Raw genomic sequence first — 14,583 nt, 5'->3', positions numbered from 1 at the left:
CACAGTACATAGTTGTATATCCTAGTTGTAGGTCCTTCTAGCTCTGCTATGTGGGACTCGCCTCAGCATGGCTTGATGAGTGGTGTGTAGGTCTGTGCCTAGGCTGCCCCCCCAGGCTGCCAAACCAAACCGGTGATCCCCAGGCTGCCAAAGTGGTACGTGCAAACTTAACTGCTACGCCCCAGAGTTCTCTTATTATCATGACAAAAATAATTTTATTTATTGTTTTTAACAGCGTATTAATATTTTTACCACCTCTGATCTAAATTTTAAGTTAAAAAAATTGTCCAAGAACACCAATTTAAAAATGAAACTATACATTCAAATAAATTTGATACTTTAAGAGAAAAAAATATATGTATGGTCCCACTAATGTATTTAAATATAGTTTGTATATATACAAACATATATCTTGCTTAAATATATATAAACAATATTTTTTCATGAAATGTTCAAAATGCAATATGGAATTAGTATATCTATACCTGCAAAATGTCAGCAGGGTCTTCTTTTGAAGATGCAACCAACAAAGTATGCCCATTGATGATTCCTTCTGCCAGGAAATACTTGAAGAGCAAAGGAGAATAAATATTATATTTATCCTCTTCTGTAAAGAAGAAAACATTATAGTCAGAATCCTACCATTTACTAAGCACATTCATATATTTTTATAATTTTTTTCCTTAAAACAAGTATATGAGGTGGGGCAATAATTATGTCTTCCTAAGGTACAGTTAGATAGGCAAAGAGACTTATCTAGATAGTCAATGGGAAGCAGGTCCTTTTAATAGAGTCTTTCTAATTCCAAAATCATTCTCCATCTACTATACCACCATCTGATATCTACAAAATTTAGAGGGTTATGTATAATTATATCAGAGAAATCAGAGATTTTTTTTTTTCTTTACTAAGATTTTCTCAGGCACTGCACCTCTAAAATGGCCATTATTATCTACCAATGAGTTTGTAAACTCATACCTCATTTCTTTCATGCCACAATAATTAAGCACTTAGTGTATGTAGCATGATGATTAATATTTATAAAATTCATAAAAATAGTATTACTCCTACATTCTGGTTTTGGGTTTTAAATCCAATAGTAATTTAAAATTGAAGATTTTATTTTGCTAGAGTTCCTAAATTTGTACTAAATGTTTTCCTAGTAAACAATGTTTTTACCTTTTATTATTCCCTCATCCTCCTTTCCGAATTTTAAAGAAAAAATGATGATTCAGGTTTCTTAGACAAAAATGTGATATTTTTGAGATTTTGTGACATAATGACAACTTAAGTATATCTTTGTTCTCTTAATATTACTGATTAGCTACCTGCCTACACTTTTATATCAGCTTTCTTTCCTTTAATACTTCAAGCACAACACAAAGACAAGAGACAGAGGTAAATTTACTGCAGTATCTGAAGAGAGTAGCTATTATGAATGTAATCAACAAATATTAATTGAATTCCTATAGTACACCAGGCATCGCTAATATTTAGGAAAATCACACATTTAAAAAATATTCCAAAGAAAGTTTGAACTTGTGGTAACATTAGCACTGTGCAAAACCTCTTGTAGCTATAATTATAAAACCTGGATAAAGTATCATTAAAAAATACCTATTTGAAGGCACTGGAAAGCAATAAAAAGCAGGCAGCAGCCACAGCAAAGTTTCCTTTTGAAAGACGGTGATCATGACATATAAGATTTCAAGCCTGTGGCTTTTTTGCCTAAGAGTGTTTCTCACCTCTGGTAGCTCTGGCAGCATTAAATCACATCCTTTCCAGCTTGAGGTGGCAGAATACAGAGTTCAGTGTTGTCAAAACAGCTGAAAGTTTAGGGGGAAAAGCCTGAAGGTAAGAGAGGTTACCAGAAGATTTACCAACTGTGCCCAAATCTCTAGATGACCACTAAGCCATGCGTGAGTGGGAGGAAGAAACAGCAAGCAGGAAAGAGAACAGAATAAAGCTGAAAGGCATAACTGAATCACGTGAGAGTCACAAATTTGCTGTCTCTTTGAAGGGATGTATTTCCCAATCTGAAAGCAGAATCTTGTGCTAGAGAAGTCTTATTGACTTGAGGTATCAGAGGATACAACTCAAGGCTGAGAACCACAGAAAGTGTGAGCCCCAAAATCTGAGCATAAATTCTGTACAAATATTTGGCTGTCTACTAAAATTTGTGATTGCAGGGGACAACCCTGTGTGACCAGGCTAAAAAGGCAACATCTGAAAGATGGAAAAATTGATAGATATTATCTGCTGCATTGTATACTGAAGTAAGAGTTAACAATTTAAGACCAGGCAAGTTAACTGTCTATTAAAACAAAAAGCCAGAACCCCCCAAAAAACATAAAGGAGTTGAGAATCATTACAATGCATTATTTATAATGTACAGATTTCACCCAAAAATTACTGAATGACCCATACTAAGGTAAAACACAACCTCCAGAAACTGACTCCAAATGGGCTCAAAAGTTGAATTTAATAGAAAAATACTTCAGGGCAGTTATTATAAATATGTTCAAACAATTAATGAAAAATGTATTCAAAATATTAAAGGAAAACATAGTATCAATAAGTGAACAGAAAAGGAATATCAACAGAGAAATGGAAACTATAAAAATGAACTAGACAGAAAATTTAGAGCTTAAAATCACGATTCCTTAAATAAAGAATTTACTAGGTGACCTCACAGGTAGATTGGAAATGGAGGAAGGAAAAAAAATAATCAGTAAACCTGAAGCCAGAACAACAGAAATTACGCATTCTGAAGAACAGAGAAAAAAAAAAGTAAGAAAATTGAATAGAACCTCAGAGACATGTGGAACAATACAGAGCGGTCCAACAAATGTTTAATTGGAGTCTTAGACATTGAGAGACAGAAAGAAGTAGAAACAATATTTAAAGAAGTGATGGCCAAAAATGTCCCAAATTAGACAAAAATATTCAGTTATAGATCCAAGAAGCAAAAGAAACCTCTACAAGGATAAATGCAAAGAAAATGAAATCTAAGAACATTATAGTTAAGTTGCTGAATCCCAAGATAAAGAGTAGATTTTGGAAGCAGCAGGGGAAAATGACATATGACATGCAGGGGTACAATGATACAATTAATAACTGATTTCTCATCAGAAACAATGAAGGCCAGAAGATATGTTAATTATATATTCAGAGAATTGAAAAAAAAACAATCAAAAATTGTAAATGTGCAAAACACAATTCAAAAATTGAGGTGAAATTTGAGGTGAAATACTATTTCAGATAAACAAAAACTGAGAGAATTCATGGACAGCAGACCTGTACTACAGGACACTAAAAGCTAAAGGAAAATGACATAGCATGGTAACTTGTATTTACAGAAAGGAATAAAGAATACAAATAATGAGAAATACGTGAGAAACTATAAAACACCATGATCGTTGGTGTATGTATTTATACATACATATGTATGCGTGTGAATAAATTAATTTTTTCTTTGAATTTCTTAAAAAATATAACTGTTTAAAGGAAAATTTTCAGAACTAAGGAAAGAAAGAGATAAATTATATCTGGAGATTTTATCATATATTTCTTAGTAACTGGGAGAATAACTAAAGAGAAAAATCATTAAGAAAATAGAAAATCTGAACAACCTCATCAACCACCTTAATCTGATTGTACCACATAATTCCAGAATATACATTCTTTTTTTAGTGCATCTAGAATGTGCACCAAGATAAACCATATGCAAATCCAAAAAAGAAGTTCAATACATTTCAAAACATTAAAATCTTACAGAGTATGTTCTCAAATTATAATGGAATTCAATTAGAATTCAATAACAATAAGATATTTAGAAAAACTCCAAATATTTGAAAATCAAAGCACATGTTTCTAACTAACTATGGATCAAAAACAAATGAAAAAGAAAATTAGAAGATATTTTGAACTAAATGATTATAGAAATACAACATATGAAAAGTTTTGGGGAACAGCTAAAGCAGACCTTAGAAGAAAACTTATAGCTTTAAATGCTGAATTAGAAAGTAAGATAGGTCAAACGAACAAGCTAAGTTTTCTTTTTAAAAAGCTAGATAGATAAGTTCATATAAATTTTAAACAAAGTAAATGTAAAGAAATAATCAAGAGGAAACATCAGTTTAAAAAAACTGGACCAAAAAACAAAGGAGAGAAAATTAGTGATGTCAAAAGCTGATTTTATGAAAAGATCAATAAAATTGATAACCTCTATCTAGGCTGATCAAAGAAAAAAAGAGAAGAGCCACGAATTATCAATACTGGGAACGAAACAGAAGATTTCACTAAAGATCTTACAAATATTGAAAGCATCAAAATAAGTATTATGGACTTTACGCCAAAAAATTTCACAAGCAGAAGAAATGGACAAATTCCTTGAAGGACAGAGATGATCAAATATGACAAAAGAAACAGAAAATCAGAATTAAATTCAAAATTAAAATTGCCCCCTCTGCCTACACGCAAAAACTTCAGGCACAGGGAACTTCACAGGAAATTCAATCAAACATTTAAGGAAGAAATACTAATCCTAAACAAACTCAGAAAAAAAGAATAGGAAACAATTTCTAACTCACTTTATATGTCCATTATTATTCTGACACCTAAACCAGACAAAGATTTTTCAAAAAACCATGGACCATTTAAGGAAGAAATTATACCACAGACCATTTAAGGAAGAAATTATACCAATCCTACAAGTACTCTTTCAGAAAAAAAAGAAAGGGTGGAGAGAAACACTTTGGAATTCACTTCAAAATGCCATTATTACCCTGATACCAAACCTAGATCAAGACATCACAGGAAAAGAAAGGTACAGACTAATATGCCTCATGAACATATATAAAAATAATTCCTAAAATATCAAAAAACAAAACCCAGTAATATATTAAAATAGTAATACAATACAGTATGATTAAGTGGGGTTTATCACAGAAATGCCAGGCTGGTTTTTGATTTGAAAAATCAATGCCCCATAATGACATATTAACAAAGTAAAACCATATGATCATTTCAGTAGATACAGAAAAAGCATCTGACAAAATTCAACAGCAATTCATAATAAAAACTTTTAGCAAATTAGGAACAGGATGAAACTTCTTCAACCTGATAAATAGTCTATCTACAATAAACTTATAGGAAACAGAATAAGATGGAATGCTTTCTTTCTAAGATTAGGCATAAGTACATCCACTCGTACCGTTTCTAATCAATATCGTTCAGAAGGTCTTAGTCATGTAAGAGGCCATGAAAAAGAAATGAAAGGCATACAGATTGGCAAAGATGAAGTAAAACAGTCTTTACTTGCAGACATTATCAAATATGCAGGAAATCTTAAGGAATCAACCAAAAAGCTAGTAGGACTAATAAATCAAGGCTATCAAAGTTGTAGCATGGAAAGTCAATACATAAAAATCCAGTGTACTTCTACAAACTAGCACAAACATTAGAAACTGAAATTTTAAAAATTCCATTTACGTTCTATTCCAAAAACATAAACTATTTTGGATAAATTTAATGAAATATGTGCATGAACTGGCTCTACACCGAAACGTACAAAATATTCTGAGAGTAAGTAAAGAAAATCTAAATAAATGGAGCAACATATCATGTTTAGGGGATGAGAGATTCAGATCTTTCCAAATTGATCTACAGACTTAATGGAATTCCAATGTAAGCCCCAGTAAGCTTTTTGGAGAAGATGACAAGCGAATTCTAAAATTTACATAGAAATCCAAAGGTGCTAGAACAGCCAAACAATTTGAAAAAGAACGCAGTTGGAAGACTTACTCTCTGATTTCAAGACTTACTATAAAGCTACAACAATCAAGACAATATGGAATTGGCAAAAGGATAGAAATATAGATCAATGTAAAAAATAGAGAGTCCAGAAATAAACCTACATAATTGATTTTTGACAAAAGTGGAAAATAATTGGTTTTTCAACAAATGGTCATAAAATAACTGATATCTATATGGAAAAAACAACAAAAACCTCAGTCTTACTTCATACTACACTCAATCAAAAAATAAGAAAATTTCAATCTTACCTCATACTACTATTCAAATATTACCTTGAAATGGATCACAAAACTAGACGTAAAAGCTTCAACAATAGGGGCCGACCCGGTGGCGCAAGCGGTTAAGTGCGCGCGCTCCGCTGCAGCGGCCCGGAGTTTGCTGGTTCGGATCCCGGGCGCGCACCGACGCACTGCTTGGCAAGCCATGCTGTGGCGGCGTCCCATATAAAGTGGAGGAAGATGGGCACAGATGTTAGCCCAGGGCCGTCTTCCTCAGCGAAAAAAAAAAGAGGAGGATTGGCGGATGTTAGCACAGGGCTGATCTCCTCACAAAAAACAAAAACAAAAACAGCTTCAACAATAAAACTATTAGAAGAAAACAAAGGGAAAATCTTTGCAACTTTGGAGTAGACAAAGATTTCTTAGATAAGACTTGGAAGCATGAATCACAATAGAAAAAAATAGATACACTGAAGTTCGTCAAAATTTAAAAATTTGCTTTTGAAAAGACACCATTAAGAAGACAAAAATGCAAGCTACAGAGAGAAAATATTTGCAATTCATATATCTGATAGAGGATTGGAATCCAATACATATATTAAAAACTTTTATAATTCAATAAGACAAACTACCCAATATAAAAATTAGCAAAAGATTTGAATATATCCTTCACAAAAGAAGATATATGAATGGACAAAAACATATGAAAAGATGTTCAACAGTATTCAACATCAAAAAATGCAAATTAAAAACACTGTGAGAAACCACTACATTTCCACTAGAATAGCTAAAATAAAAATATGACACCAAGTATTGACAAGGATGTGGAGCAAATAAAATGCTCCCACATTGCTAGTGGCAATGCCAAACGGTATGGCTACTTTGGAAAATAGTGTGGCAGTTTCTGATAAACATATACTTATAGGAACCAGCAATTCCACTCTTGCAATATTTACCCATAAGAGATGAAAACACATGTCCATACATAGATTTACACAGAAAGTTTATGGAAGCTTTTTTTGTAATTGTCCAAAATTGAAAACAAGGTACATGTCCATCATTTCCATTGAGAATGGAAAAACAAATGGTACATTCACAAGTAATCTACTCAACAATAAAAGAAATGAACTACTGATATATATGCAACAACACGGGTGAATCCGAAAACACGAAGCTAAGTGAAAAAGCCAGACACAGAAGTACATAGGGTATGACTGCCTTTATGCGATGTTCTAGAGAGAGCAAAACTCATCTCGAGTGAGAGAAAAGAGATGTGAGGTGCTTGGGGCCAGGAAACTTTTTGGGCAGGAGGAAATTCTTTTGAGTGATAGAAATCTTTTATACCTTGATTGTTGTGGTGGTTACATGAGTAGAGACATTTGTAAAAACTCACTTTAAAATGGGTCCATTTTACTGTATGTAAATTTTAATTCACTAAAGTTGCTTTATAAAAACAATTTCCTAAGGTGCAACTAAAATACCAGGTGGTAACTTGTTTATAAACCTTCTCAGCACAGTATATTAGAACAAATCCATGATCAAAGGTATGGTAGATTTGCATGAAGTTTAATGTTATATAGTAAAGAACATAGGTAGTTCTTTAACACTATCCATCACAAGTTAAAGTTAGTCTCTATGAATCTAAAAGACACATCTTGGGCCTGATATGGACTTAGGAGCATTTAATGAGTTTTTGTGTGTAAAAGAAAAGGAAAGTGCTTTCAACGCCTCCGCACCGCTAACAGCTAACAGGTGGAAAAGCTGGCGAGACAAATGTAGGTGAGGGACCAGCAGGGCCTACTGACTGCTGCAGCTACCACCCTGGAAAAGCCTGCATGTTACACATCGGACAATTCGTCTCTACTCAACTTTAGAACAAAACAGAAAGTCATGTTTAAAAAAAGAATTGATTTTACCTTAAATCATTACTATTAAATCAGTTTATAGAACCAACATTATAAACCCAGGTCATTATAAATCAATGATGTAACAAACAAATCTGAAATGAAAATTTTTCATTTCTAAGGTTGGTATTTTTACAACACGGAAAATTCAAATTTTTAAAAATTCACCCACCATCTATTACCCTCACAGAATTATTGTTAAAATTTGTTATATTTCCTTTCAGTATTTTTTCTTAACATTGTTATAATTATTATTCGTTTGTTTCCTACTTTTTTCACTTCATCTCACATGCTTCATAGTCTTCACTATTGTATTTAAGGATGCATAATATTCCTGTAAATTTATGTGCTATAATTTACTTAGTCATCTCGTACCATGGACTTTTGTTACTATTAAGCACAGAAGTGCAAAGGTGCCTCAAATCCCACGTGTCCAAGGAGGAACTCAGCCACTCAGTTTTTTCTTCCACCAAATGTGGTCCTTTCAGTTTTCAGAAAATCAGAATTTATTCTGGATACCTCTTCACTCTCTCACCAATGCACTCCTCTCTCCATCCTCAAAATCCTGTGAAGTTTACTTTGAAAGTATTTCTGGAATTTAGTCACTTCCCTCCATGCCAATGTCACTCCTCGTCACGCTACCCACAATGCTTGTTGAAACGGCCATGGCTGCCTCTCACTTACTTCCCGGCATCCACTAATCCTCCTTCAATTTAGTAGTGACCTTTTCACAGCACAAACCCAATCATGTCACTTCCCTACTTAAAATCTTTCAGTGGTTTCTCATTGCTCTTGGGGGAAAGAACTAAATCCTTAACCTGGTCTACAGGCTCTGCACGACTGTGGCCAAAGAGCAGAGTTTAATGTGCAAAAATAAAAATAGTTGTATTAAAAGTGGTATGATCGTGTCACTTTTTCCCTTTAAAATGTACATGATTGTTGTTTAACAACTTTTTAGTAAAGAAAGAAAGAAACCTAAACTATTGAATTAGAAAAAGAAAAATAATGATTTGTAAAGTTAAGGACACACTACAACACTCAGTAAGGGAATGAACGAACTGTATTGGACAAGTACTGCATAAACTAGGGATAGTTGCTTGTAGATAAAAACACTGGGTGATTTATCATTAATGAAGAGTGACAATAAACATTAAACTAGAGGCAGAATTCCTGTTTCTCTACTTATCTCTTAAATGAGTGGGGGTTTTGACTTTTTTCTTACCTACATACAATCCCTACTGATCTTATCTAAACTCACAGCTTAAATTACTATCCCTGGTAGCCATACAGTATCTTAACTCAGGACCTTTGCATAAATTACTTCAACTCTGTGGCTAACTAATTCCCTCAAGTTCTCCCAGACTTAGATCAGGCAACCCCACCTTTGGAGAAGTTTTCCTCAAGGCTGGATGAGTTGATCTGAGTGTTCTGGGGCACCCTGTTCACTCCTATAGTAGCATTTAATATACATTATTGAAATTTCCACAAGCTAACAGATCTTCATGGCAGAGAATGCATCTTATTGTTATATCGCTAGTACTGGGCAGATAGTATACACTTAGTAAATATCTGTAGAATTAATTAAGAGACAAAAACAAACAAAAATCTTGTCTTGTAAGTCAGCCAGATCTACTATAGTCTGGCTGAAAACACACTCTATCATATGCACACACACACACACACAAACACACACACACACATTCTAGTTATCAACCCTATTTCTTCAAAGACTCCTATGAGGCAGGGAAAACTAATAGGAGGAAGACCATCTATTTAGGGATTAGCAAAAAAAACTAAGCTCTTCAAGCTGAAAATTATCAATTTTGTGAAACAAATGTTGAGGTTATACAATAAGCATTTAATTAATCTATTTAGTGGATCCCCCTAACAGTGGGCAAAATGATAATGATGCGACAGAACTGCCAAAAAGCAAATGTAGTTTTGGCCTGAATTAATGGTCTAATTCCTAGGTTGAGAGAGATGATTGTCCTGTTCTATTCTACAGTAGTCGCCAGACTGACAATAATATATTTCATCTGGGGACTTACACAAACTAAAGCATCAGTGACCAGGATGGTGAAGGGACTTGAAAGCATGAGAAACGGGATATATAGCTTGAAGAAAAAGAGATCCAAGGGATGCCATATAGCTGTCTTCCAATATCTGACGGGCTGTCATATGGAAATGGAATTACACTTGCTCATTATGACCCCAAGGGGTAGAATGAAGCCTAATGGATAGAAACAACAGGAATATCAATTTTTCTTTTATACTGAAGTCCAGATGAGCTGCCCCTATCATTCCACTGAGACCGCTCTCAAAGTCACCAATGATTTTCTAATTGTCTAATTTCTTGGACACTTTAAAATCTTCATCTTATTTCATTAGTCTACTGCAGCTATTACCATGGACAGTTTACTTCTTGGAACTACCCTCTCCCTCCCCATCCATATCCCCTGTTTTTAAGATACTTCTTGCTCCCAGTTTCCCTATTTCTTTAGCCATTCTTTATATATATATAAACAATTTATATAGAGCTCTCAATTCTTTGGTATATAAATATGAAATGGTTTTATTTATTTTTTCCAGTCACTGCTTTCAACTACACCATGTCAAATCTTCCTTTCTCATCCCTTAATGACGTGTAGAGCTGATTCCATGATGTTCTCACCAGTTTCAGTTATTAAAACTTAGAACAGTCAAGTTTAAAACTTTAATATTCAATGCAAAGCTTTCCCCCTCCTTCACTGCAAACAAAGGCTTGTGATCTTCGTGGGGCAGAAGGGTTTTAAAGAAAAGGAAACTTCTAAAGTAACTCTTCCTCCACGTCCTCTCTCTACCTATTTCTTACCACTATAAATTAATTGTTTTTAGGCAGGCTTTCAGATCATTCATCCATGCATTCATTCATTCATTGTGCCCCTACACGGTTCTCATGACCACAGAGCTCACAGGCTATTGAACAAGATATGTGAGCAGGCATTTTCAATAAAGTATAATAAGTGCCATGATAAGGTAAATAAAGAACACTACAGAGTATACAGGAGGAAGTAAGTGGGGGTGAAGGAAGGAAAGCAAGAGTTCAGGAAGACTTTCTGGAAGAGAATCTAAGTGGAGACCTAAAGGATGATTAAGAGTTAGTAGAAGAGGAAAAACAGAGGCAGCAAGAAAGAACTTAAGCAAAGGTCTGGAGAGAGGTGAGAGAACGGTATTTGATGGAATTAAAAGTTTGCGGTGATCAACACAAAGCTTGAGGAAGGAGGTGAGAGAATGAGAAGAGAGAGGCTGGCTAAAGTGAGTCAGCAGTGGCAGGTCACTAAAGGCCTTATAGTCCCAGCTAAGGAGCTTGGGCCTTATGCTAAGATCAAGAGAGAGCACAGAAAGGTCTTCATCAAGGATATATCATATATATATGATATATCACATCTGAGATTTTCACCTCAGAAAGTTCATTCTGGCATCACTATCAAAATGGACTGAAGCAAGGGAATATTGGAGACAACTAAGAAGCTATTATAATAATTTCAGTGAGAGTTGTTGATTACAGCCTGAATTAGGGTTGTGGCAGCAAGAATGGAGAGTAGACAGAATTTTAAAACACTCAAAAGGTTAAAAACCTCAGGATTTAATGATTACTGGATATGTACAGTGTGAGAGACAACTATATCACTCAGGTCTCTGGCCTGTGTTACTTGGTCAATTGAATAATCCAGGGATCACAGGAAGAGGGAAAGACTTAGCGGAATGGGGTAGAATTTGGAGGTAAGGGAAGACTGTGAATTCAGCCCTAGACACACTGATTTGAGGTGCCTGTAAGATATTCAAGAGAAAATGCTGAATAGGGAAATGAATATGATCTCTGCATTTCTCTACGTATCCTATGTATGTGGCCATGCCTAGAGATTACTGATCACTTTCATAAGATGAATTTTTTTCCCCTGGTCATTCTGGTTATGGCAGCAACTGAGACCTCCCAGGGAGAGCATGTAGCACGAGACGAGGGAACAGGATACCAGTGTTTTCAGTAGAGCCAAAGGTGTCTAAAAACACATGAGCAGAGGAAATATTAGTAAAAGCAGCTAATAGATTGCCTAAATATATCAATAGGAAAAGACCCTGGCAAAAGTCAATGACAAAGAAACAACATTAAGGGCAGCTAGACAAAAACAAAAAATAACGTACAAAGGAATTCCCATCAGGATCTCAGCGGATTTATCAACAGAAACTTTACAGGCTGGGGAGAGACTGGAATGATATATACAAAATTCTGAAAGACAAAAACTTGCAGCCAAGAATACTCTACCTAGCAAAAATATCATTCAAATATGATGGAGAAATAGTAACTTTCCCAGATAAACAAAAACTAAGGGAGTACATGGCCACAAGATCCCCACTACAAGAAATGCTCAAGAAGGCCCTCAGGCCTGGGAAAAAAAAAAGAGAAAGGGAATACAAAGCTTCGAGAAAGGAGAAAAATAGGTAGACAAAATCAGAAAAATAGTAGCTCTCTATCAGAATAGATCAGCAAACACTTAAATACCAAAATCAAAGATTAAAGGAAGGAAAACACCAAAAATAAATATAACCTCATCACTTTAAACACACACCCACAACACAAGATAGAATAAGTTGTGACAATAACAACTTAGAAGGGGAAGAGGAATGGGATCGAATCGACTTAGTCTAAGGAAATAAGAGGTCATCAAAAAATAAAAATAAGTAAAATAAAATAAAATAAAAACACAGGAGCAGAGAGCAGAGTGATTAACCACAGCAACTGCTGTAGGGATCAAGAAGAGGGTGAGAAGACTCTTTGGGTTCAGCAATGAGACAGTCACTACGTCTCCAGCTAAGTGGTTTCAGTGAAGTGGTAGTGCCTGAAGTAGACTGAGGAATGACTGAAATATTACGAGAACATGTAAGAAGGACAGACTACTTAAGAGGCTTTGCTATGAAAGAGAAGAGAAAAAGCGATAGTTGGAGGAGGTGGGGTGACAGGGGAAGAATGTTTTTCCTTTTTTAAAAAATAAGGCTTGAAAACAGTTCTGAGCATGCTTAAGTGCATATAGGAAAAAATAAAGGGGAAAAAGTTAAAGACAAGGAAAGAAGAGAAAATTGACATTGCCAGGTCCTTGGAAAGGTGGGAGGAGAAAAGATCTAAAGTACAGGTGGAAGGTGGTTCTCAAACAGGAGAAGGTACAGCACATCTTTCCCATGGACAGAGGTAAGTTTTGAGGTCTGACGGTGGGACACTGGGTGAGTTCTCATCTGACGAGACTATTTTTTCTATCTGAAATACTGCAAGTCATCCCAGAAAATTAGGGAGAAAGTAGTAATGTTGGATGTTTGAGGACAAGAAAGTTTTAAAAGGCCACTGAGGTTACTGAGAATGAAGACGAGGTGACCAGAGATACAAAAGTTTGCTGGCCAATGTTGAAAGCTTACTTGAGGTTGGAGATCATGATAGTCTCTAATAAATGACAGAAATTAACGAGCAAGTCAATATAAGGCAGCCATGAGATGGCACAGAACATAGAATAGCCAAAGGTATAAATCTAACTCCAGAAAGAATTTTTAAGATGAGTTATCAGATTTTAGTATAAAATGATGATTTAATGTCAGAGAAACTTGATTTCGAATCTCAGCTACTAGGTATGTGACCTTGGGCAAGTTACTGGACTTCTCTCAAAATTTCAATTTCATCTTCTCTAAAATATAGCCTCATCTGATTATTGAGAAATTAAATGGTAAAATACATGTCAAGAGCTCAGCATGATGTCCAGCACACAGTAAATCTTCAATACATGTTACTTTATTTACATTTAAATGTTAATTTAATTTCAATAAAATATTTAACGATACGATTTTAAGATATTACAGTTTGTTTTACATGAAATAGGTGTTATAGAAGGCAAGCTGGAAAGGTTTAGAAGGGATAGGAAAAGTAGGAAATTGAGTCTACAGAGAAAAAAAATGCCAAGTATTATGGAGATAAAAGTAACAGAGAAGATAAGATTATCGGGACAGCTTAATTCTTGGACAATGACCAAAGAAAACAAGGAGGGGAAGCATGACAGACGTAGCTGGCCATAACATCAAACAAACAAAAATCCCAGGAGTTCTCTGGTAGACAACAGGTAAGCAGCCTGGTCTCTGCACACTGCAGTTTGAGGAGCTGGTGTAAGTGTGCTGAAGTTTTACAGTTTGAATTCTATAAGTAGGTGGTTGAGGCAAGAGACCCAGGGGAAGAAGGCCCAACTTTCTCTCTCACTAGTCCTAAATAAACGCGCTCTACTTTACAAGGGCTTTCACCTCTTTATCACATAAGCACAATCTGCTGATAGCCTCTCTGGAATATTTGTTAATAATGGTTTTTCATATGAGTACTTTTTTCCCTTCATCTCCCCTCAATTTCTACCCACACTATGATTCAATTTAAGCCTTTTCCATACGAATAAACCGCTGCACGTTATATATGTGCTGTTCATAGTTATTCCACATGCAACCAACACCCAGTTTAAGTTCATAAAGGGTAAAAACCAAGATTTATACTGCCTAACAGTGCTAAACACATTGTAGGTGCTTAAATGCTTCTGTACAAAAGATCCTGTGGCGTTACTAGAGAACTGACTGATATCAGTCTG

General features: G+C 35.0%; 1 protein-coding gene across 2 annotated transcripts in view; it reads right to left on the bottom strand.

Annotated features, from left to right (window-relative positions):
* Nucleotides 1–14,583, bottom strand: part of ELP4 (elongator acetyltransferase complex subunit 4) — a 228,405-nt gene that overhangs the window by 201,603 nt on the left and 12,219 nt on the right. For both annotated transcript variants that reach the window (XM_058546188.1, XM_058546187.1), the window contains exon 3: nt 486–607. In XM_058546188.1, coding sequence (XP_058402171.1) covers nt 486–607 — 122 coding nt within the window. The remainder of the gene's footprint in view (nt 1–485; nt 608–14,583) is intronic.

The sequence above is a fragment of the Diceros bicornis genome, chromosome 7 (genome assembly GCF_020826845.1).
Source record: "Diceros bicornis minor isolate mBicDic1 chromosome 7, mDicBic1.mat.cur, whole genome shotgun sequence".
In the NCBI taxonomy this organism is placed as follows: domain Eukaryota; kingdom Metazoa; phylum Chordata; class Mammalia; order Perissodactyla; family Rhinocerotidae; genus Diceros; species Diceros bicornis.
The sequence above is the reverse complement of the archived record's forward strand: the minus strand, read 5'-3'. Positions and strand labels throughout refer to the sequence as shown.